Below are 25,045 nucleotides of genomic sequence, written 5' to 3'. Positions count from 1 at the left end.
GCTGGAATGGGCTACAAGACCATCGCCAAGCAGCTTGGTGAGAAGGTGACAACAGTTGGTGCGATTATTCGCAAATGGAAGAAACACAAAATAACTGTCAATCTCCCTCGGCCTGGGGCTCCATGCAAGATCTCACCTTGTGGAGTTGCAATGATCATGAGAACGGTGAGGAATCAGCCCAGAACTACACAGGAGGATCTTGTCAATGATCTCAAGGCAGCTGGGACCATAGTCACCAAGAAAACAATTGGTAACAGACTACGCCGTGAAGGACTGAAATCCTGCAGCACCCGCAAGGTCCCCCTGCTCAAGAAAGCACATATACAGGCCCGTCTGAAGTTTGCCAATGAACATCTGAATGAGTCAGAGGAGAACTGGGTGAAAGTGTTGTGGTCAGATGAGACCAAAATCGAGCACTTTGGCATCAACTCAACTCGCCGTGTTTGGAGGAGGAGGAATGCTGCCTATGACCCCAAGAACACCATCCCCACCGTCAAACATGGAGGTGGAAACATTATGCTTTGGGGGTGTTTTTCTGCTAAGGGGACAGGACAACTTCACTGCATCAAAGGGACGATGGACGGGGCCATGTACCGTCAAATCTTGGGTGAGAACTTCCTTCCCTCAGCCAGGGCATTGAAAATGGGTCGTGGATGGGTATTCCAGCATGACAATGACCCAAAACACACAGCCAAGGCAACAAAGGAGTGGCTCAAGAAGAAGCACATTAAGGTCCTGGAGTGGCCTAGCCAGTCTCCAGACCTTAATCCCATAGAAAATCTGTGGAGGGAGCTGAAGGTTCGAGTTGCCAAACGTCAGCCTCGAAACCTTAATGACTTGGAGAAGATCTGCAAAGAGGAGTGGGACAAAATCCCTCCTGAGATGTGTGCAAACCTGGTGCCCAACTACAAGAAACGTCTGACCTCTATGATTGCCAACAAGGGTTTTGCCACCAAGTACTAAGTCATGTTTTGCAGAGGGATCAAATACTTATTTCCCTCATTAAAATGCAAATCAATTTATAACATTTCGGACATGCGTTTCTCTGGATTTTTGTTGTTGTTATTCTGTCTCTCACTGTTCAAATAAACCTACCATTAAAATTATAGACTGATCATGTCTTTGTCAGTGGGCAAACATACAAAATCAGCAGGGGATCAAATACTTTCTTCCCTCACTGTACATATTACCTCAATTACCTCGACTAACCTGTGCCCCCGCACGCACATTGACTCTGTACCAGTACCCCTTGTATATAGCCTCCCTATTGTTATTTAATTTTACTGCTGGTCTTTTATAATTGTTTACTTAGCTATTTTTTTTACTTAACACTAATTTTTCTTAAAACTGCATTGTTGGTTAAGGGCTTGTAAGTAAGCATTTCACTGTAAGGTCGGCGCATGTGGCAAAAACAATTTTATTTTATTTTATTTCAAGTGCACCATTCAAACCCTCAACCCTTTTAACGGCTGCTGCATATGATATGCTCTGGATAGCCCTGACTTTGGCCACCTCATTCTCTTTCACCCTTGTGGGGCATTCGAAAGACATGGCTTCATGGTTCCCACCACAATTGCAACATGTCACATTTTCATCACTTTTATAACACATAATAAGATATTTTCCACAACTTGGATATCTCAGCTTCTCCCTTCTGCAAACACTTGAAACATGACCAAAAGATTTACAATGATCACACTGCATTGGTCTTGGGATAGATGCTCTGACTCTGTAGTTAATATACCCCAACTGCACTTGAGTAGGAAGAGACACTTTTTCTTCATTCACCACACGATTCAGCCGACGTGCATCAATCACTCCAGGAATATTTTTCATCTCTTCAACATCTACCTCCCACGAGACTCCAGATATAACCCCCTTGAGGGGTGCCCTGTTCCTAAGAGACACACACGACACTTCAAACTTATCAAATCAGGTGAGACGCAACACCCGTTTCTTCTGATCCTCAGAAGCACGAAAAGTAAAAACCAGCCCGCCTCTTGTGAACCTCACAGCCTTCACTCTACCCAGCACTCTCTCCACCAGTTTGGATATCTCAAATGGATTCCTCAAGATTGGTAATTCGATCAGCTGCTCCTCATTTACAAACCATACTCCTACAAGATACGAAGTGACATTCTCATCACTGTGCTCTACTTTGCTCCATTTTCCATTATTTTGGACAATATTCAAATTCTCCTTGATTCTACCACCATTAGAGTCAGAATCCACTTGATCATCCACTTCCGCCATCTCTTTTTCCGTCTGACCACCTGATGGCACACCCAGTTGTAAACGCTTCTTCTTCTTCTTCTGTGGGTTTTATGGCGGACTACATCCAAAAGTTGTATTGCCGCCACCAACTGGACGGTTTGAAACCACAAAATATATAAAATAAAAAATAAATCCATACTTAATAGTGATACTAACTTACTCCACCCTAATCAAAATAGTACATTGCCAAAACAAACAAAACTCAAATTTCATCCTTATTTTAGTTCTCCATATCTCCCTTCTCAGGCTCTAGTACCTGATAGAGTGATACGGCTTTTGCCAATATTCCATGTAACAAAAGAAAATCCATACATAATAGGGAAACTAACTAAATCCACCCAAATAAGATAGTACATTGACAAAACAAAACTCCCATTTCTTATTTCTTTTAAATCTCCATATCTCCCTTCTCAGTCTCTAGGGCCTGAGATGGTGGTACGACTTTTGACAATATTCCATGTAACTCTTTTGCAGAGAAATCTTTCAGCCCCAGGAACCGTTCCGCCACAACCACAATGATTTCTATCTTCCTAGATCATTTCTCCACCTTGGCAGTGCCGTTAATCACAATTGTGATGAAGGCCACAAAGTCTACCTTTTTAACCTTCAAAATGTCAGGATCATCTTGGGGAAAGGCAACCCCTGCAGCTTGCATTGAAGGCCTATCCACCACCATGGACTCTTCAGGAGCACCATTCAAACCCTCAACCCTTTTAACCGCTGGTGCATAGGAAATGCTCTGTACAACCCTAACTTTGGGCACCTCATTTTCTTTCACCCTTGTCAGGCATTCAAAAGACGTGGCTTCATGGTTCCCACCACAATTGCAACATTTCACTTTTTCATCACTTTTATAACACATTAAATGACATTTTCCACAACTTGGACATCTCGGTTTCTCCCTTCTGCAAACCCTTGACACATGACCAAAAGCTTTACAGTGATCACACTGCATTGGTGCATTGGTCTTGGGATAAATGCTCTGACTTTGTAGTTTATATACCCCAACTGCACTTGAGTAGGGAGAGACTCCATATCAAAAAAACGAAATAACAGATAAACTCTTCATGTTTTCATCATTCACCACTCGATTCATCCAACGTGCATCAATCACTCCAGGAATATTTTTCATCTCTTTAACATCGACTTCCCACGAGACGCCAGATATTACCTCCTTGAGGGGTGCCCTGTTCGTAAGAGACACACACGACACGTCAAACTTTTCAAATCGGGAGAGCCGCAACACACGTTCCTTCTGATCCGCAGAAGTACAAAAAATCAAAACAAAGGCACTGTATGATGGTGAATACCCGTGATAATCATAATTTGCCATTTAGCAGACGCTTTTATCCAAAGCGACTTACAGTCATGCGTGCATACATTTTTATATATGGGTGGTCCCGGGGATCAAACCCACTACCCTGGCGTTACAAGCGCCATGCTCTACCAATTGAGCTACAGAGGACCATCCTTTGCAGTACTATGTTTTACTGTTACAATCAAATAGTGGCAGATACATTCTGGATAAACCAATGGGTTTACAAGTTTTGATGTTGATTTGCAATGTGATTGATAGCATGTAATAACTTGAAGTTGTTGGGGACTCTTTATTAATTATTCCCGTCGTCTTATTAGTGTCCACCAGAGGACACTACTTCCCTGGAAATAGTACTGTTTTACTGCTACAATCAAATAGTGGCAGATACATTCTGGATAAACCAATGGGTTTACAAGTTTTGATGTTGATTTGCAATGTAATTGATAGCGTGTAATAACTTGAAGTTGTTGGGGACTCTTTATTAATTATTCCCGTCGTCCTGGCCTCCTGTAGCTCAGTTGGTAGAGCATGGCGCTTGCAACGCCAGGGTTGTGTGTTCGATTCCCACGGGGGGGCAGTTTGAAAAATGTATGCACTGACTAACTGTAAGTCGCTCTGGATAAGAGCGTCTGCTAAATGTAAAATGTCCAGAGGACACTACTTCCCTGGAAATAAAATAAATGCAAAATGTATGAGAACTTTCGTGCGTGTCTGCATTCAACCTTTTCAACTGGCGATGATTCGAAATGTACGTGCACGCGCATCAGCAACTCTCTGGGGCGATAGAAACTGGCCCGGGGAATGTCACTGGCTAGAAGCACTTTCTTCCTGTTTCACTTCAGCTAGCTAACTTCGATTTATTCCTTGTCATTTTGTGAGTATTGGAGAACATTAGCTAACAACGTTAGCTCCACAGCTAGCGAGCTACTTGCCAGCTGGCACGCATCTCACGACCCCGGGCTTCGTGTCGAGGTAGCTATTTCGATAATTTCAACTCGATAAAGTTAGCAGCAGCAGCTAGCTAGCCAGCTATTCTATTATGGGCAGATGGTCTGCGTTCGCTAGTATCTGAACAGCTCAAATGTATTGGTAACGCAAGGTAGTAAACTAACTTTTTGTGGTCTGCTAGTAGGAAACCAAGTGACTGACAACAGCAGATTAATGGAAAAACGTATTAAGAGAATAGTTAGCTACATTGATTTCGAATCTAAAGTTACTGCTTTCTTTCCGGTCTTACTAAACATTTCTTTGGGAAGATGACGGCGTGTCTATCAGTACGGGGACGTCCCTCACCATGTTTTGGTTCTGTGGCTCTTTCTGAGTGTGGTGGCTAACGTTAACTACAAACAGTGTATATGGGTGGCGATATTGGTTTTGATTTTGGACCGTATTATGTCTGTTGTTTTGGACTTTGCGACCATGTAACTATTGCTGTTACAAAAGTTTAATGAAAGTGTCCACTAAACCTAACTAACTAGGTCTGTTAAAAACGGTATACGTAAAGCATATTGTAGTGTAAACAGTGACTATTGAGACAAACTTGCTGTGTGGGGTTTTGAGTAGTCTACCCTGGCCTCTCAGTTGCATTACATTACACAAGTCATATTCATTGGACGAATGCGTCTTAAGTACGTGGAGTTTTGTGAAGAGTCCCGACGCTCGGTCTGAACATTAACACGCTTCGCTTGCCGTACGGTTTTGGAAGCATAAGGATCTTTCATATCAGCGAGAAAGAATTTTCCAAAAACGTTAAATTTATACACTTTTTATATGGTTAGTGTTCCCACACGGCCATATATCCATGTTACAGCGTGTGTTTACGGAAGACAGAGGGATCACCTGTACTAATTATTAGAATGTCAGAAACGTGTAGTCACTGAAAAATACTCTCGGCTGCAACTGTGATAAAGCCAGTTAAACAGTGTACAGCAGTGGAGGCTGCTGAGGGGAGGACGGCTCATAATAATGGCTGGAATGGCAAAAAAAACACATGGAAACCATGTTTGATGTATTTTATACCAATTCACTGATTTTGCTCCAGCCATTACAACGAGCCCGTTCTCCCCAATTAAGGTGCCACCAACCTCCTGTGGTGTACAGTGAGTATCTATTTTGCATTTGTGAAATTATTTTGTGATCTGAAAGTAAAGGGCTTTATGTTTCTAGAACCGTATCGCAATTGATAATCGACTCACGTTTAGATGGAGTACTTGGCTGTTTTGGCTGCCAGAGCCAGTCTAGCTCTGAAAATAACGGCTCCTTCAGAGTACATCTTGGGCTACTCTGACCTACGCCACTAAAGCCAGTCTACATCTTATGTAAACTGGGTGTGATGTTTGTATTTTGAGTTTGATTTTCCATCCAACTGTTGCTTACCATTGATAGGGTAAGCTAGCCTATATCCGGGCAGAATAGGCCTACTAGCCTGTAGGCTACTACTTTAGAATAATGTGGGGGAGACAGCTGTCTTTCACTATGTATTATTATCAATCAAAAAATGAAACATTGCATGGACATAGTCAGACTAACGTTAGTTTTACAAGGGATTCCTTCATTGTACAACTATGCGTCCTTAACTCTGCACTGCATTCAGGTGTGAAACCTTTGCAGTTGGCCCCTGGATGCTTGAGGCACCCAGTCACTTTTCACTCAGATGTTCTCCACTTGATGCAGTCTGGTGGCAGGCATTTCCTTAGCAGCAGCTGTTGATGTGGATCTGCCTTGCTGTTTGGTAGGTGCTGTTAGGTCTGTCTTGTTTTGGTCTCTATGGCAATGTGTTTGTGTGTAGCCTAGCTATTATTGAGCTCCACAGGGGACCCAGAGCATAAACAAGTGACTGAGAATTGGCCCTGCAGTGGATGATGACATGTTTACTATTTCTATGAGATTGTGCAACTCCTGAATTGAATAGAATTTTCGTCTTCTTACTGGATTGAAAACGGATCAATCCTATCGTCAATTCATGAGAGAGATAGCCTAAAGCTAGTTCGTAGACCTCACCTTAAGTAAGTAAGACCTGGGCCTGTATGTATTCATAAAGCGTTTCAGAGTAAGAGTGCTGATCTAGGATCCGTTTGACCTTTTAGATCATAATGAATATTATAAACCGGGTGGTTCGCGCCATAAATGCTGATTTGCTGAACGCAGTGATATATGACACATTTTTTTTATTTTTACTGTTCTAATTATGTTGCTAACCAATTTATAAGGCACCTCCTGGGGTTTGTGGTATTTTACATTTACATTTTAGTCATTTAGCAGACGCTCTTATCCAGAGCGACTTACAGTTAGTGAGTGTATGGCCAATATACCACGGCTAATGGCTGTATCCAGACACGTGTGGCCATATACCACACTGCCTCTGGCCTTATTGCTTAAATATTGCATGGCCAGGTGGACCTGATCCCAGATCAGCATTCCTACTGAACGCCAAGGTAACCTGTCTAAATGACTATCGCCCCGTAGCACTCATCTGTAGCAGTGAAATGCTTTGAAAGGCTGGTCATGGCTCACATCAACACCATTATCCCAGACCCCCTGTACCCACTCCAATTCGCATACCACCCCACCAGCCTGTGCTCCTGCAGCTCTGACTGCAAACAAGCTCTGAATTAATGATGGGAGCCCTACTTCTGTTAGCCAAAAGCCAGCTACCTGCTCTCCTTACTGACAAACGTTTGAGGCAACCGCCATTCACTTCACATCTCTCATTTAAATTGCAATCCCAGTGTCATTGATCGAGCCGTATACGACGTTGCACGTCCGAACATAATGCCACTGCACTGTAACATCAGCACTACAGTTGTTTTTCTTATTGCCTAGCCTACCTCTTCAACCTCTCCTACAGCTCTTTCTCCACTACATCACCCCAGGCTTTACTCATGCCCTTCAAATTGCTCTCAAGTTTGCCCTGCCTCTTTAGTCACTCACTACTCACTCTGTTCATGGTCTTACCCATTCAACCCCTGTCCACACTCCTTACTCTCTTTTCTGTTTCTCCCCCAAACTCTTAACTCTGTGGTCTGTCTTCACTAACCTACTCGATCCATATTAACACGTGTGTGTGTGTGTGTGTGTGTGTCTGTGTGTGTCCCCAGGTGGGGAGCCCATCTAAGAGCCGGTGTGTTTCCAGGTGTGGAGCATGTGGACGTCCTGCTGTAACTGGTTCTGTCTGGACACTGCCATGGTGGAGGAGAGCAACAGCAGCACGCGTCACCAGGCCTATACTAACTCAGGCTACAACAGCTACCCGTCGCCCCCACTCCCGGAACACACGTGCAAAGCCTGCGGAAGCCGCTTCGTCACCCTAGCCAGAAAGGTACCTAAAATCCTCTCAGCCCACCCTTTCCCAAATCCGGGCTTTGAGATCTGTTGCTCTTCAGGTTTTTCATCCTTCCTCTCTAATCAGTGGTTGATTCAGACCTGGCCAATTAGAAATTGATCAACATTGATTAAAGGGATATTGCGAGATTCTGGCAATTTCTACTTACCCAGTGTCGGGTGAACTCATTGATACAATTTGTATGTCTCTGTGTCCAGTATAAATGAAGTTAGAGGTAGTTTCGTGAGACCATGCTAACTAGTGTTAGTGCAATGACCGGAAGTCTACTGGAACGGCTAGCTTGCCGAGAAAAGAGAACCAGCAATACGCCAGTCCTCAAGGCTAGACTCTGAGTATCCAGTCAGCTCTTAGCTTTTATCCACACCCTTCAATACATCCATTATCTAGTGGAGGCATGAAAAGGGTGAAACCAATGCAATGGTTATGTACTTTTCTGTACCTGAACCGGCCTCAGTGCAAGATTATGTTGTCAGTGTCAAGTTGCAGCTAGAGTTGGCGCAAAGTCTGGGACAAGTTTTAAAAGGAACTCTTTTGGCCCCATCATTTACTGTTTTGTGAAATTGTTATTTCTGAATAAGTTTCAGTTGGGAATTGTAACGGCCAAGGAGGAAAATCAGCTAGCAGACACATGATTGATAGTCATTGTGTGTCGGTCTCCTCTCTCTCTCCGCAGCATGTCTGCGTGGACTGCAAGAAGAACTACTGCGGTAGGTGTTCGGCCCAGCTTGAGCCCCGGCCGCGCCTTTGCCATACCTGCCAGCGGTTCCACGGCACGCTTTTTGAGCGAACCGAGCTGATGAAGCTCAAGGTGAAGGACCTGCGCGACTACCTCCACCTGCACGAGGTCTCAACGCAGATGTGCCGTGAGAAAGAGGAACTGGTGGAGCTGGTCCTGGGACAGCAGACACCGTCACCCTCTGACCCAATCATAAACCCTCTGACCCAAACACAGACCCCCACCGCGACCCAGCATGAGACAACTCCTCCTCCAGCACCCACCACCACCCCCACACACCCCGACTCCACATCCACCTCCACAGACCATGTCCCTTCACAGCCGCCACCCACTCAGGAGGACAGTCAGGTGAGGCCCGAACCCACCATACCACACACGACTAACCCCTTACCCCTGTTTATCTGTCAACCATTCATTTACCATTTTGTCCATCGCCTCACTTTTTGCGTTACGTAGCATTAACAATAGCTTGAGAATAGATTACCAACTTTCTGTGTGGCCCTTCCAGTTAGAACATGGCTAACTCTAGCTCGCTAATATAGTGTTTTGGGTGTGTGGTGGGTTTTTGCTCGTAGACCCCGTCTGTGTTGGTGCCCTCGGGTCCTGAGGAGCCACTGGACACTGAGGGAGATGCAGTGCTGCAGGGAGAGACAGAGCTACAGGTACTACAGCCTGACCCTGATCTTGAAAGCATCGCCATTGTTAGGGCCAGGAGTTTTTCCCTGGTTGTGTCACGTGGTGAAGAAAAACTCTTGGCCCTAGCCATGGTACTACTATAGCAGCGATGGGCTTCCTCTCCTTAGCTCTGGGCCTGTATTCATAAAGCATCTCAGAGTAACAAACAGATCACCGACCATTTTGAATCCCACCGTACCTTCTCCGCTATGCAATCTGGTTTCCGAGCTGGTCATGGGTGCACCTCAGCCACGCTCAAGGTCCTAAACAATATAATAACCGCGATCGATAAAAGACAGTACTGTGCAGCCGTCTTCATCGACCTGGCCAAGGCTTTTGACTCTGTCAATCACCACATTCTTATTGGCAGACTAAATAGCCTTGGTTTCTCAAATGACTGCCTCGCCTGGTTCACCAACTACTTCTCAGAGTTCAATGTGTCAAATCGGAGGGCCTGTTGTCTGGACCTCTGGCAGTCTCTATGGGGGTGCCACAGGGTTCAATTCTCGGGCCGACTCTATTCTCTGTGTATATCAATGATGTCGCTCTTGCTGCTGGTGACTCTCAGATCCACCTCTACGCAGACAACACCATTTTGTATACATCTGGCCTGTGTTAACAAACCTCCAAACGAGCTTCAATGCCATACAACACTCCTTCCGTGGCCTCCAACTGCTCTTAAACGCTAGTAAAACTAAATGCATGCTCTTCAATTGAACACTGCTTGCACCCGCCTGCCCGACTAGAATCACGACTCACGGCGGGTCTGACTTAGAATATGTGGACCACTACAAATACCTGGGTGTCTGGTTAGACCGTAAACTCTCCTTCCAGACTCACATTAAGCATCTCCAATCCAAAGTTAAATCTAGAATCGGCTTCCTATTTCGCAACAAAGCCTCCTTCACTCATGCTGCCAAACATGCCCTCGTAAAACTGACTATCCTACTGATCCTTGACTTCGGCGATGTCATTTACAAAATAGCCTCCAACACTCTACTCAACAAATTGGATGTAGTCTATCACAGTGCCATCCGTTTTGTCACCAAGCCCCATATACTACCCACCATTGTGACCTGTACGCTCTTGTTGGCTGGCCCTCACTACATATTCGTCGCCAAACCCACTTGCTCCAGGTCATCTTTAAATCACTTCTAGGCAAATCCCCGCCTTATCTTAGATCATTTGTCACCATAGCAACACCCACCCGTAGTATACGCTCCAGCAGGTATATCTCACTGGTCATCCCCAAAGCCAACACCTCCTTTGGCCGCCATTCCTTCCAGTTCTCTGCTGCAAATGACTGGAACGAACTGCAAAAATCTCTGAAGCTGGAGACTCTTACCTCCCTCACTAACTTTAAGCATCAGCTGTCAGAGCAGCTTACTGATCACTGCACCTGTACATAGCCATTCTGAAATTAGCCCATCCAACTACCTCATCCCCATATTGTTATTTACATTGTTATTTATTTTGCTCATTTGCACCCCAGTATCTCTATTTGCACATCATCTTCTGCACATCTATCACTCCAGTGTTAATACTAAATTGTAATTATTTTGCACTATGGCCTATTTATTGCCTTACCTCCATAACTTACTACATTTGCATACACTGTATATAGATTTTCTATTATGTTATTGACTGTACGTTTTGTTTATGCCATATGTAACTCTGTGTTGTTTTTATTGCACTGCTTTGCTTTATCTTGGCCAGGTCGCAGTTGTAAATGAGAACTTGTTCTCAACTGACTTACCTGGTTAAATAAAATAAAAAAATAAAAAAGGAGTGCTGATCTAGGATGAGCTCCCCCCTGATTCATTAGTCTAAAAGACAAAACAATAGCTGATTTTTAGATCAGCACTTGATTTTATTTGATTTTAAAATACATCAAAATGTTACACCAGGCAACAGATACATATACCAACATTTCTGAGGATTATAAACACAGTCTAAAGACTTGTTTCCTTTGTGGTCCTGTGTAGCTCAGTTTAGGTCATGTCTAGCTCAGTTGGTAGAGCATGGCGCTTGCAACGCCAGGGTTGTGGGTTCGATTCCCACGGGGGGCCAGTATGAAAAAATTTATGCACTCACTAACTGTAAGTCACTCTGGATAAGAGTGTCTGCTAAATGACTAAAATGTAATGTAAATGTCCTCTATTTGAAGGCAAGGGCTGTAGTTAAAAAACAAGTTACATGGGCACTGCCATAGATTCATTCAATGTGTCCAAATATTTAAAGGTATACAAAATATAAAATATACACATCTAATAATCATCCACTAACGCAGTGTGGTTAACTCTTGGCTAGGAGGCTATCTCAACATTAACCATGCCTTGCAGGAGTGTTTGAACCTAAGACTGGCAGAAACAGTTTTTATCTCAGACGGGAGTTTGTTCCACTCTACCACTGACGTATATAAAAATGTGTTTTGACCAGTACAGCTCTCGACTCTACATTTTTATTTTTTTATTTTTTTGTCATTTAGCAGACGCTCTTATCCAGAGCGACTTACAGGAGCAATTAGGGTTAAGTGCCTTGCTCAAGGGCACATCGACAGATTTTTCACCTAGTCGGCTTCGGGGATTAGAACCAGCGACCTTTCGGTTACTGGCACAACGCTCTTAACCACTAAGCTACCTGCCGCCCCAAGTCTGTGCCCCTGCCTCTCGTGATACTAGATACTGGGGAACAGTACCCTACATGATTGTATGGGCCAATTCCAACTTCAGCTGAATAACCCTTTTATCAACATTAGCCACTGTAGTTCACAGAGCTGAGAAGGTCCAACATGAGCCTGAGGGCTAAGATTCAGAATGACCCTTACCATTTTATTCCGAGCTGTCTGTAGCTTGTTCTTGAGGAACTACTGTACCAGGTAGTGCACACAACCAAAAATCAAAGTGAGGCTGCACTAATGCTGCTAAAAGGCTTTTCAAGGTCCCTTTATCTAGAAAAGTATTTCACAGTTCTTGGCTCATACTCTGAGACGCTTCATGAATATAGGCCCTGATCTCAGATGGGTCTCAGAACCTGCTTAGGTTACTAGATAGATTTTAGTTTTTACTATGTGCGCCCTATACAGAATGAGAGCAAACGTTCTGTGAAATAGAGGCCTATGACATTTACCAGATTTGAACTCCATTGATGCAAGATGGGTTTCCTCCTCTAAGCTTTTAACTGTGATGACCAGAACCTGCTTTGGCAGGAAGTTATTAAAGGCTAGCATTCTCAGAAAAGGTAAAGGTCAATATGACAGATTTACTATGACTTACTATGTTAAATATTAACTAAATTAAGGAAGTTGACCGTTGTATTATTTGTTTGCAAATCCGCACAACCTCTCTGGTTAATGGTGGAAACTTTGGATTTAGAACTGTTGGTTGGATCATTGTAAATATCAGAAAGAGGAGTGTCGTATATGTTTATTGTTCTTGGTTTCTGTGCCAGTCTGCCATCTATTCATAGTTAATCTATCATTCTCGCCTGTCATGTTGGCGGTGATGGGGTTTTGAAAGGGTGTCAGAAGGCCGGGGGTTGGTTAGGTTTTGGTCAAATACGAGGTGGAGATAGACGAGGGATAATGTAAGGGGTTTCGAAACAATTTTACCTTTTAATTTATCATTTTAATTTCAAATGTAATTTTAAGACGTTACCGTATTGAGTATGTACATTTTAGCCAACATGTATTACACTACATGTTTTAATGTATTAATCTTTGGCACATGCCATTAGGCTATAGGATGATTGAAAGTGTTAAGATACGGCTGTGATAGAGTAAGGGTTCAATATGGGGTCAAGATATGGTCTGCGTTTTCACTGGACACATTGGCTGAAGGACAAGTGTAATTTCAGACTTTAAAAAAAATAAAAAATAAATTGAAAGGGTGTCTCTTCTTGACATGATATGGTGAGTTTAGAGAACCCTATCGCTAGGCCTATATATTTAGTTTACTCACTGTAGGACATAAGGCTAGTGACTGTTTTAGACCATCCAGTGCCATTGTGCTCAGACAGTCCCATTGTAGAGCAGTGTTTTTTGTTGTTCGATGGCTGGCTGCCCATGTCTGCATGGTGTGTCCCATTATTCACCCGTCTGTCAGGATGTTCCCCTTGTAGCGTAGCCAAGCATTAATCTATTCGTATCCCCACTGATGGATATCAGCTTTGGCATGTAATGTGGCGTGTTGCCATTTCCCGCACTGTGGCTGTGAAAGACCCATGTGACTGACACTGTTCCTCTTAATACAGTTTGGGTTGGGATAGCTAAACAAGATAGTTGGTGTTGTCACACGATGACACGCAAGTTGTCGACCTAGAGATCTCAAAGAACCATAATAAATCTTGTGGTGTAGGTTCTAGGCCCGTATTCATAAAGCGTCTTAGAGCAGTAGTGCTGATCTATGTTGTTATTATTAATAATCTAAAAAGGCTAAACTGATCCTAGATCAGTACTACTCTGAAAATCTCTATGAATATGGGCCCTGTTCACAGTTAGTGTATGGGTCCCTCTTAATCGATCATTCTGACATTCAAACATGATGGCTGTCAATGTGATGTGATTGTTCACGATTTCCGTCTGACCTTAGAAAATCAGGAATAGCCTACCATTTGTGTCATTCCATTCTAATGAACCTGTAACCTTTTTCACTACATGTTCTATATTACACCAATCATCAAGTACTGGGGCGCGTTCAGGAGGGTGCAACGTACTGAACATAGCTGTTAAAAATGTCACAAATCGAGCTGACTTGATACCTTACTCTTAGATGCACGTGTTAGTTACAGATCAATGCATGTCCGTTTTACAGGCCCTTAACACAATGTATCTGAACGTTCCACAACATTGGTCCCTATTGAACGCAACTCTGATTTGTTGTTGCTCAGTCCTCAGACACAGAGGAGGTTCTGGCGCCAGGCCGCAGGGCGTCGCTGTCAGACCTGGCCACGGCGGAGGACATCGATGCCCTCAGCGTCCGGCAGCTCAAGGAGATCCTGGCCCGTAACTTTGTCAACTACAAGGGCTGCTGCGAGAAGTGGGAGCTAATGGAGAGGGTCACCCGTCTCTACCACGACCAGAAGGAGCTCCAGAATCTGGGTAAATGATTGGGATATATGGGTTTTTTCCCTACCGGCATCATAGTTGAATTGGGGTGTGTTTACTAGGAACTAAAAGGAATCAAACAGGATGAAACTGGGAGGGACATACCTGAATTTGTCCAATAAGTAACTCCTTTTTGTTGAAAAAAATATTCTGTTGCAAATACTACGGTGTGCACTAATAAATACACCACAGATAGTACGTTGTTTTGGATAAGCGTATCTGCTGAATTACTCAAATGTAGAGGAGTGTAATATGAGACATCCTATTTGGACTTCTATTACAGAAGCTCAGTGTTTTCGCTTTCTCTCTTAGCTAGGTTACTGTAGGGCTAATATACAGTGCATTCGGAAATCATTCAGACCCCTTGACTTTTTCCACATTTTGTTACGTTACAGCCTTAATTGATTAAATAAATAAAAAATCCTCATCAATCTACATAATGACAAAGCAAAAACAGGTTTTTAGAGTTAAAAAACAGAAATACCTTGTTTACATAAGTATTCAGACCCTTTGCTATGAGACTAGAAATTGAGCTCAAGTGCATCCTGTTTCCATTGATCATCCTTGAGATGTTTCTACAACTTGATTGGAGTCCACCTGTGGTAAATGTTATTGATTGGACATGATTTGGAAAGGTACACACCTGCCTATATAAGGTCCCACAGTTGACAGTGCATGTCAGAGCAAAAACCAAACCATGAGGTCGAAGGAATTGTTCGTAGAGCTCAGAGACAGGATTGTGTCGAGGCACACATCTGGGGACGGGTACCAAAAAATGTCTGCAGCATTGAAGGTCCCCAAGAACACAGTGGCCTCCATCATTCTTAAATGAAAGAAGTTTGGAACCACCAAGGTTCTTCCAAGAGCTGGCCAAAAACCCGATGGGTGCACTGACAGCGCTCCAGAGTTCCTCTGTGGAGATGGGGGAACCTTCCAGAAGGACAACCATCTCTGCAGCACTCTACCAATCAGGCCCTTATGGTGGAGTGGCCAGACGGAAGCCACTCCTCAGTAAAAGGCACATGACAGCCAGCTGGGAGTTTGCCAAAAGGCACCTAAAGGACTCTCAGACCATGAGAAACAAGATTTTCTGGTGTAATGAAACCAAGATTGAACTCTTTGGCCTGAATGCCAAGCGTCACGTATGGAGGAAACCTGGCACCATCCCTATGGTGAAGCATGGTGGTGGCAGCATCATGCTGTGGGGATGTTTTCCAGCGGCATGGACTGGGAGACTAGTCAGGATCGAGGGAAAGATGAACGGAGCAGGTTCACCTTCCAACAGGACAACGACCCTAAGCACACAGCCAAGACAACGCAGGAGTGGCTTCAGGACAAGTCTCTGAATGTCCTTGAGTGGCCCAGCCAGAGCCCGGACTTGAACCCAATCGAACATCTCTGGAGAGACCTCAAAATAGCTGTGCAGTGACGCTCCCCATACAACCTGACAGAGCTTGAGAGGATCTGCAGAGAAGAATGGGAGAAACTCCTCAAATACAGGTGTGCTAAGCTTGTAGCGTCATACCCAAGAAGACACGAGGCTGTAATCGTTGCCAAAGGTGCTTCAACAATGTACTGAGTAAAGGGTCTGAATACTTATGTAAATGTGATATTTTTTATTTATATACATTTGCAAACATTTCTAAAAACCTGTTTTTGCTTAATCATTATGGGATATTGTGTGTAAATTGATGAGGGGGGGGGGGGGGGGGGGGGGACAATTTAATCCATTTTAGAATAAGGCTGTAACGTGGAAAAAGTGAAGGGGTCTGAATACTTTCCGAATGCACTGTATATAATTATTAGAACCTCCGATACCCACTTCAACCGAGGCAGCAACACTGCAGGCTCAATGACGACGTGCTATCCCAACCTGCACCACAATATGTTTGTAGTTTGCAAAACTTCACAAATTATGGAAAGGCATCTAATGATATGGCATGTGCATTTGTTTGTCTGATATCGAGGCTTGGCACGTGCAGCAAATTTAAATACCTCTCAAAGAAAGTGTTTTACTATTACTGAGGTTTCAATCTTGTAAAACAACAAGGAATTTCTTAACTTTTTAATTTCTTGCTTGTTTTATTATTACATCTTTGAAAATGAATTGCATCATTCAATTAAGTTTTTTCTTTTCTTTTTTTCTTCCCCGTTTCCTCCAGTTTCAAATACAAATGACGGCACAGGTGAGTTTCTTCCCCCCCCTGTGCTTCATGCAAAGCTCCCCAAGATGAAAGTTTAAACTCTTAAAGACTGATCTCATCTGTTTGGCATGACAATGGTGATAGCGCAACAATGGTGAAAGTGCCTTGAACAATCAATTATGAACTATAGGTATTATAACTCTCCGATTTTAATAAATAAGTGGTTGTTTCTTTCTCCCAGACCCCAGTGGTACACCTGGCCAGGAGGAGAACCTGTGTAAGATCTGCATGGACTCTCCTATTGACTGTGTCCTGCTGGAGTGCGGCCACATGGTCACCTGCACCAAGTGTGGCAAGCGGATGAACGAGTGCCCCATCTGCAGGCAGTATGTGGTGCGCGCCGTTCACATCTTTAGATCCTGAGACCCATGCCTTGGGAACCCCCCCCCCCCCCCCCTCCAAACACACACCTCCAGTAATTAAACAAGGGACTTGCTACATGTGGCCTTTACCACCCATATACTATACCGGAGCCTTCTGGTTTTCTGTTGTACCTGATACATAATTGCACCTACCTGGTGTCCAAGGTTTAGATCAGTCTGTGATTAGAGGGGGAAAATGAAGAAAAAAAAAGCAGTGGAACTGGCTTCTAGGTCCAGAGTTGAGTTTGAGGGAACTAGTCCAACCTCCTCTCCCTCCAGATCTCCACTGCTCTGATGGTCCTGGAGACCCCGAGTACTGGTTCCCCCTGCTGGAGGGATGACCAGGGGAGGTGAACCCCATTATCCCTTTGTTAAACCAATAAACCACACAAACCCAATGACTGTACAAGGATATTATGTCTTATTATTAGAATAAGAGTGCCTAATTACATATATTTATATTTTTCCTTTGGAGACCTACTACTAGTAAATACAGTAAGGGATCATATATATATATATATATATATATAAGTACCAGTCGAAAGTTTGGACACACCTACTCATTCCTGGGTTTTTCTTTATTTTTTGAGATTCTTCAAAGTAGCCACCCTTTGCCTTGATGACGGCTTTGCACACACTTGACATTCTCTCAACCAGCTTCATGAGGTAGTCACCTGGAATGCATTTCAGTTAACAGGTGTGCCTTGTTAAAAGTTCATTTGTGGAATTTCTTTCCTTCTTAATGCGTTTGAGCCAATCAGTTGTGTTGTGACAAGGTAGGGGTGGTATACAGAAGATAACCCTATTTATTAAATGACCAAGTACATATTATGGCAAGAACAGCTCAAATAAGCAAAGAGAAACAACAGTCCATCATTACTTTAAGACATGAAGGTAAGTCAATCTGGAAAATGTCAATAACTTTGAAAGTTTCTTCAAGTGCAGTTGCTAAAACCATCAAGCGCTATGATGAAACTGGCTCTCATGAGGACCGCCACAGGAATGGAAGACCCAGAGTTACCTCTGCTGCAGAGGATAAGTTCATTAGAGTTAACTGCACCTCAGATTGCAGTCCAAATAAATGCTTCACAGAGTTCAAGTAACAGACACATCTCTACACAACTATTCAGAGGAGACTGCGTGAATCAGGTCTTCATGGTTGAATTGTTGCAAAGAAACCACTACTAAAGGACACCAATAATAAGAGACCTGCTTGGGCCAAGAAACACGAGCAATGGACATTAGACTGGTGGAAATCTGTCCTTTGGTCTGATGAGTCCAAATTGGAGATTTTTGGTTCCAACCGCCGTGTCTTTGTGAAACGCAGAGTAGGTGAACGGATTATCTCCATGTGTGGTTCCCACCGTGAAGCATGGACGAGGAGGTGTGATTGTGTGGGGGTGCTTTGCTGGTGACACTGTCTGTGATTTATTTAGAATTCAAGGCACACTTAACCAGCATGGATACCACAGCATTCTGCAACGATACTCCATCCCATCTGGTTTGTGCTTAGTGGGACTATCATTTGTTTTTCAACAGGACAATGACCCAAAACACACCTCCAGGCTGTGTAAGGGCTATTTGACCAAGAAGGAGAGTGATGGAGTGCTGCATCACCCGACCTCAACCCAATTGAGATGGTTTGGGATGAGTTGGACCGCAGCGTGAAGGAAAAGCAGCCAACAAGTGCTCAGCATATGTGGGAACTCTGACTGTTGGAAAAGCATTCCTCATGAAGCTGGTTGATAGAATGCCAAGAGTGTGCAAAGCTGTCATCAAGGGTGGCTACTTTGAAGAATCTAAAGTCTAAAATATATTTTGATTTGTTTAACTATTTTTTGGTTACAACATGATTCCATATGTGTTATTTCATTGTTTTGATGTCTTCACTATTATTCTACAATGTAGAAAATAGTAAAAATAAAAGAAACCCTTGAATGAGTAGATATATAGAACCAAAATATAAACGCAACATGCAATAATTTCAACGATTTTGCGGAGTTACAGTTCATATAAGGAAATCAGTCAATTTAAATAAATAAATGACTCCCAAATCAATGGATTTCATATGACTGGGCAGGGGTGCAGCCATTGGTGGGCCTGGGAGGGCATAGACCCACCCAATGGGGAGCCAGACCCAGCCAATCAGAATGAGTTTTTCCCCACAAAAGGGCTTTATTACAGACCAAAATACTCTTCAGCGCCCTGCCCCCCCTCCCCTCAGACAATCCTGCAGGTGAGGAAGCCGGATGTGGAGGTCCTGGGCTGGCGTGGTTACACGTGGTCTGCGGTTGTGAGGCCGGTTGGACGTACTGCCAAATTCTCTAAAATGACGGAGGTGGCTTATGGTAGAGAAATAAGCATTGAATTCTTTGGCAACAGCTCTGATGGACAATCCTGTAGCCATCATGACAATTGCATGCTCCCTCAAAACTTGAGACATCTGTGGCAGTGTGTTGTGTGACAAAACTGCACGTTTTAGAGTGCCCTTTTATTGTCCCCAGCACAAGGTGCACCTGTGTAATGATCGTGCTGTTTAATCAGCTTCTTGATATGCCACACCTGTCAGGTGGATGGATTATCTTGACAAAGGCTACAATGCTCACTAACTGGGATGTAAACAAATTTGTGCAGAAAATTTGAGAGAAATAAGCTTTTTGTGCCTATGGAACATTTCTGGGATATTTTATATCAGCTCATGAAACATGGGACCAACACTTTATATGTTGCGTTTATGTTTTTGTTCAGTGCATTAGGAAAGTATTCAGAACCCTTGACTTTTTCCACATTTTGTTACGTTACAGCCTTATTCTAAAATGGATTTAAAACGCATATATATATATATATATATATATATATATATATATATATATATATATATATATATATCAATTGACACACACTACCCCCATAATGCAAAGCAAAAACAGGTTTTAGAAAAACGGAAATATCACATTTACATAAGTATTCAGACCCTGTATTCAGTACTTTGTTGAAGCACCTTTTGGCAGCGATTACAGCCTCGAGTCTTCTTGGGTATGATGCTACAAGCTTGGCACACCTGTATTTGGGGAGATTCTTCCATTCTTCTCTGCAGATCCTCTCAAGCTCTGTCAGGTTGGATGGGGAGCGTCGCTGCACAGCTATTTTCAGGTCTTTCTAGAGATGTTAGATCGGGTTCAAGTCCGGGCTCTGGCTGGGCCACTCAAGGACATTCAGAGACTTGTCCTGAAGCCACTCCTGCGTTGTGTTGGCTGTGTGCTTAGGGTTGTTGTCATTTTGGAAGGTGAACCTTCAGCCCAGTCTGAGGTCCTGAGTACTCTGGAGCAGGTTTTCATCAAGGATCTCTCTGTACTTTGCTCTGTTCATCTTTCCCTCGATCATGACTAGTCTCCCAGTCCCTGCCGCTGAAAAACATAACCACAGCATGATGCTGCCACCACCATGTTTCACCATAGGGATGGTGCCAGGTTTCCTCCATACGTGACGCTTGGCATTCATGCCAAAGAGTTCAATCTCGGTTTCATCAGACCAGAGAATCTTGTTTCTCATGGTCTGAGAGTCCTTTAGGTGCCTTTTGGCAAACTCCAAGAGGGCTGTCATGTGCCTTTTACTGATGAGTGGCTTCCGTCTGGCCACTCTACCATAAAGGCCTGATTGGTAGAGTGCTGCAGAGATGGTTGTCCTTCTGGAAGGTTCCACAGAGGAACTCTGGAGCTCTGTCAGAGTGACCATTGGGTTCTTGGTCACCTCCCTGACCAAGGCCCTTCTACCCCGTTTGCTCAGTTTTGCTGAGCGGCCAGCTCTAGGAAGAGTCTTGGTGGTTCCAAACTTCTTTCATTTAAGAATGATGGAGGCCACTGTGTTCTTGGGGACCTTCAATGCTGCAGAAATGTTTTGGTACCCTTCCCCAGATCTATGCCTCGACACAATCATATCTTGGAGCTCTACGGACAATTCCTTCGACCTTGTGGCTTGGTTTTTGCTCTGACATGCACTGTCAACTGTCAGACCTTATATAGACAGGTGTGTGCCTTTCCAAATCATGTCCAATCAATTGAATTTACCACAGGTGGACTCCAATCAAGTTGTAGAAACATCTCAAGGATGATCAATGGAAACAGGATGTACCTGAGCTCAATTTCTATTCTCATAGCAAAGGGTCTGAATACTTATGTAAATAAGGTATTGCAGTTTTTTTATCTTTAATACATTTGCAAAAATGTCTAAACCTGTTTTCGCTTTGTCATTATGGGGTATTGTGTGTAGATTGATGAGGAAAACATTTAATTTAATCAATTTTAGAATAAGGCTGTAACGTAACAATGTGGAAAATGGGAAGGGGTCTGAATACTTTCCGATTGCACTGTATAAGCCACAAGTGCTCTTAATAATGGATTGGATTCATGTACCTGTTAGAGTTGAACCCCAGTAAAAGGGAAAGCAGTTACATTAGTGGTTGAGCTGAGAACACATCCATAGGATTTCCCTATCTGTCGTTACTCTGCATTCGGTAAAGCATCAACATCCCCTGTGGTGGTATAGTTTAAAAGCCTTAAGTCTGTTCAGGGTTCAGAGCTTGATGAGTTACAGCGGCCAGGGAAACACCTGTAGAATGGCGCTGGCTGGCTCACATTCTCCCAGTGTGCCGCTTGTGCCTGGGGCCTCGAACTCAAAAGTGTGTTGCTGTGTGCCAGAAATGAAACGCGTGCTTGTTCTGTAACCCATAGACACTGCATACATTGTTTCTCAATGAAGACAGTTGACATAAGCAAAGCTGACAGACGTTTACTCAATCCCTCTGCTGTGGAATCAGGTGGACACGCGGTTTTAGTGCTTACACTTTAGCCTGGTCTCAGATCTGTTTGTGCTGTATAGCTAACTCCTATGGTGGTCACGTCAAACCGAGAGTGCCCTGAAGGAGAAGCCTTTTTCCCCCCTGCAAACGGCACTACACGCAATACTTTGTACGTAGACACTACGGGTGCCGTACACCAACGCACCACGAGGAGAGATGACCGTGAAGGTGACAAGGACCAGAGAGGTCCTGACCAGCGCAACAAACCTATGAGGCAGAACTACTACAGAAGCTTCCGACCCAAGGGTTTTGCATGACAACGACCATAGGAGTTGGCTATACAGCACAAACAAATCCGGGGACCAGGCTACTTATGCTGACAGTGGGAGAGAATATGTGGATCAGTGGTCCTTCACTATTCCAACTATATCCAAGTGCTTTAACCTTCCAATACTCAACCGCTCGTTGATTGTATTGATATCTTTCAACATTGACCAAAGGCCCTTATACTTGCTATAGTATTTTGACTTTTTTAATAAATCCAACCATGTCAGAATAGCCTGGTGTATCGCTAGATCTAGTTGTGCATAAGCGTATAATACATATAATGCACTAGTTGTGCATTATATGCGTTTTTATGACACTCATACATGAAAGATGAGTTGTCGAAAGCACAAGCAGATATTTGGCATTGCCCAGGATGAAAGTTAAAACTCTTAAAGACATCTCATCCGTTTGGCTAGCCAAGTACCTTAACTCCAATATTATTTAATCCATGGAGTTGAGTGCAGACTAGTTTTTTTATTTTTTTATGAACCTCCAACTCCTTCAAGTCGCTATGCAGTCGATACTTACATTAAAAAAAAATATCTTAAACCCTTACCATGTTTATCCTCTGTTGCGTTCCTGCCTTTGTTTGCTGAAATCCATACTTTTTAATAAAACGTTAATCAAATACAACCACTGACTGTTTCCTTTTTGAGATTCAATTGGCACATGCACATTCACGCTGAGTTACCATCTTAGCAATGAGGAAACAGTCGGTGGTTGTATTTGATTAACGTTTTTATTAAAAAGTAGGGAATTCTGCAAACAAAGGCACGCAACAACAGACAAAGATAGGTACACGGTAAGGGTTTAAGAATGTACATTTTTGAAGTATCGACTGCATAGTGAGTCGGAGGTTCATTTAAACTCTAGTCTGCGCTCAACTCTGTCAATTAAATCATTGTGGAGTTGAGGAACTTGGCTACCGTTTGGAATGAGTCTAAAGGCTCAACAATGGTGAAATTGTCTTGGAACAATGCATTGTCCATTATCAGCAATAGGGATTATAACTCTCCAATTAATGACAGGTAGTTGAGTGTTTTTGCATACTCCAGTGCTAGACCTCCAGTCCCTCCCCATCCCTACTGACCATAATGAAAGATTGTTTTACTCTTAATAAGTGGCCTTCAAAAACCAGCACCTTTATTCATGACAGTGAGCACACACTGTACTTTTGAAAATAATGCAACGTTGTGAAATCATGTGTGCTTGCTGGGTTAGATGGAAAATGTTTATTGTCAAGATGATAGAGCACTAAGCTACATTAACTAAATAAAGTTTTGTATTGAATAAGTAGGGAGTCTGGAATTAAGATGTCTCCCTTGTGTCCCAAATTGCACCCTATCCCCTATATAGTGCACTAGGTTATATAGTGCACTATATAGGAGATAGGGTGCCATTTGGCATTAAATGATGAAAGGAAGTGTACTTAACCTATTTTTCTTACTGATAAATGAGGCGTTTGAATATATATTTACTTGACCATTGTTTGATTTTTAGGTTGCGATTAGATTTGTAGCGTCTGCGAAATAAAGAATTTATAAATACCATTGAATTTACGGGCCTTGAATTTACAGATGTGGCTGTTGTCTTTATTTTCCACCAGATCTCTTAACAGCATTTCGAGACAGTCTATTTTCTTAACTGCTTTGATACATCTCTGAAAGACTCTTCAGTATAAAAACTACCAAATCATTTTGTGTGTATTCTTCTGAATTTGTTTCTAGTATTTCCACATTGTCTTCATCATCGGCCTATTATTTACCCAGAGAGTGTCACAGTAGATTATGAATGGTGGTAACTGGTTTGTCTGATGGGTGTGTGTGCATGTACGTTCAGTCAGATGGAATCCCATGAATTCACCTCACTTAAAGGGAACTTATCCGATTCCTAGAATTACCTTGACTAAAATGTAGTGCTTTTTGAGAGGATGGGGCAGTTGTATTTTGTTACAGATGGTTGCTGGCTGCTCCATAGTGAAACGTTTGTAAATCAGTAATTAGACTAAGCAGTCCATCAGGTATTTAAAATGGATGTCATGTCTTGCCTTCGATAAATTATTTGGTCCCAGTGTTTTACAGTTTGAACTATGCTTTTTTTCCAGGGGATACATTCAAACTAATTGTAGAGATTGTGTTTTTGATAGATTATTACAGATCTTAAGTATGTCATGCACATTATTATACCCCTCAAGCACATGCCAGAGTAACCATACATAATTTGATATACTTGTATTTTGTCTGCTTTGACAGACCGCAACTGGTTTCATTTTCACTTATTCAAACAGTATCTGCATTTTCAACACAAAATGTAGGACTATCAATTTTGGTCTAAAGACTAATCATTTTGTAGACAGAATGACATATACTCAACTTTCAATCTGTAATGAATGCAACGTTACAGTGAGCGAACCACATCCTGGTACATGGAGGCCATTTTAGACTATAGACAATAGTGCCACCTTATGGTAGCAATGATTTTCATTTTCATTTTAGTCAGTTGGCAGACGCTCTTATCCAGTGACTAACAGTTAGTGCATTCATCTTAAAGTAGCTAGGTGAGACAACCACATATCACAATCCTAGTAAGTAAAACTTTTCCTCAGTAAAGCTACTATCAGCAAAGTCAATGCTAGTAAGACAAGACAAGTGTGAGTGTTGCAGGAAAGTTAAAGGTGTAAGTGTTTTTTGTTTATTTTTGGGAGGGGAGGTGCTGTTTTTGTATTTAATTCTAATTTTATGAGGATCCCCATTAGTCGATGCCAATGGCGACAGCTAGTCTTACTGGGGTCCGACACAACGAAAAATATTTTACAGACATAAGACTACAATTCACATACCTGTGTGCGCATCTATCAGTTACACATGTCAGTACATACACACAAAAAGTAAGTCACATGGGGGAG

The 25,045-nt window shown here is 42.9% G+C and overlaps 1 protein-coding gene across 5 annotated transcripts; it reads left to right on the top strand.

The window, feature by feature from the left end:
- Window positions 1–4,342: 4,342 nt before the first annotated feature.
- LOC311102268 (E3 ubiquitin-protein ligase rififylin-like) lies at window positions 4,343–19,836 on the top strand. Of its 5 annotated transcripts, none has more exons than XM_084143548.1 (7): window positions 4,364–4,564; window positions 7,690–7,910; window positions 8,608–9,018; window positions 9,246–9,332; window positions 14,233–14,443; window positions 16,612–16,635; window positions 16,835–19,836. In XM_084143548.1, exons 2-7 carry the CDS (start codon window positions 7,734–7,736, stop codon window positions 17,014–17,016), a joined length of 1,092 nt encoding a protein of 363 aa, XP_083999674.1. In that variant the 5' UTR covers window positions 4,364–4,564; window positions 7,690–7,733; the 3' UTR covers window positions 17,017–19,836. The 5 variants fall into 5 exon arrangements, with proteins under 5 accessions (XP_083999678.1, XP_083999674.1, XP_083999675.1 ...); XM_084143549.1 differs by having other exon boundaries at window positions 4,367–4,466; XM_084143551.1 differs by having other exon boundaries at window positions 4,403–4,466; window positions 7,725–7,910.
- The last annotated feature ends 5,209 nt before the right edge of the window (window positions 19,837–25,045 follow it).

This window comes from Coregonus lavaretus (assembly GCF_964263955.1).
Source record: "Coregonus lavaretus genome assembly, chromosome: 26".
Lineage (NCBI taxonomy): Eukaryota > Metazoa > Chordata > Actinopteri > Salmoniformes > Salmonidae > Coregonus > Coregonus lavaretus.
Note: the sequence above shows the minus strand (reverse complement) of the source record. Positions and strands in the feature narration are given on the sequence as shown.

Bases quoted from the DNA above. Each gene is read 5' to 3' on its own strand.
- LOC311102268 (XM_084143548.1), top strand. From the start codon at position 7,734: ATGTGGACGTCCTGCTGTAACTGGTTCTGTCTGGACACTGCCATGGTG. The intron at 7,911-8,607 runs GTACCTAAAATC...CTCTCTCCGCAG, and splicing joins TCGTCACCCTAGCCAGAAAG to CATGTCTGCGTGGACTGCAA. The intron at 16,636-16,834 runs GTGAGTTTCTTC...TCTTTCTCCCAG, and splicing joins AAATACAAATGACGGCACAG to ACCCCAGTGGTACACCTGGC.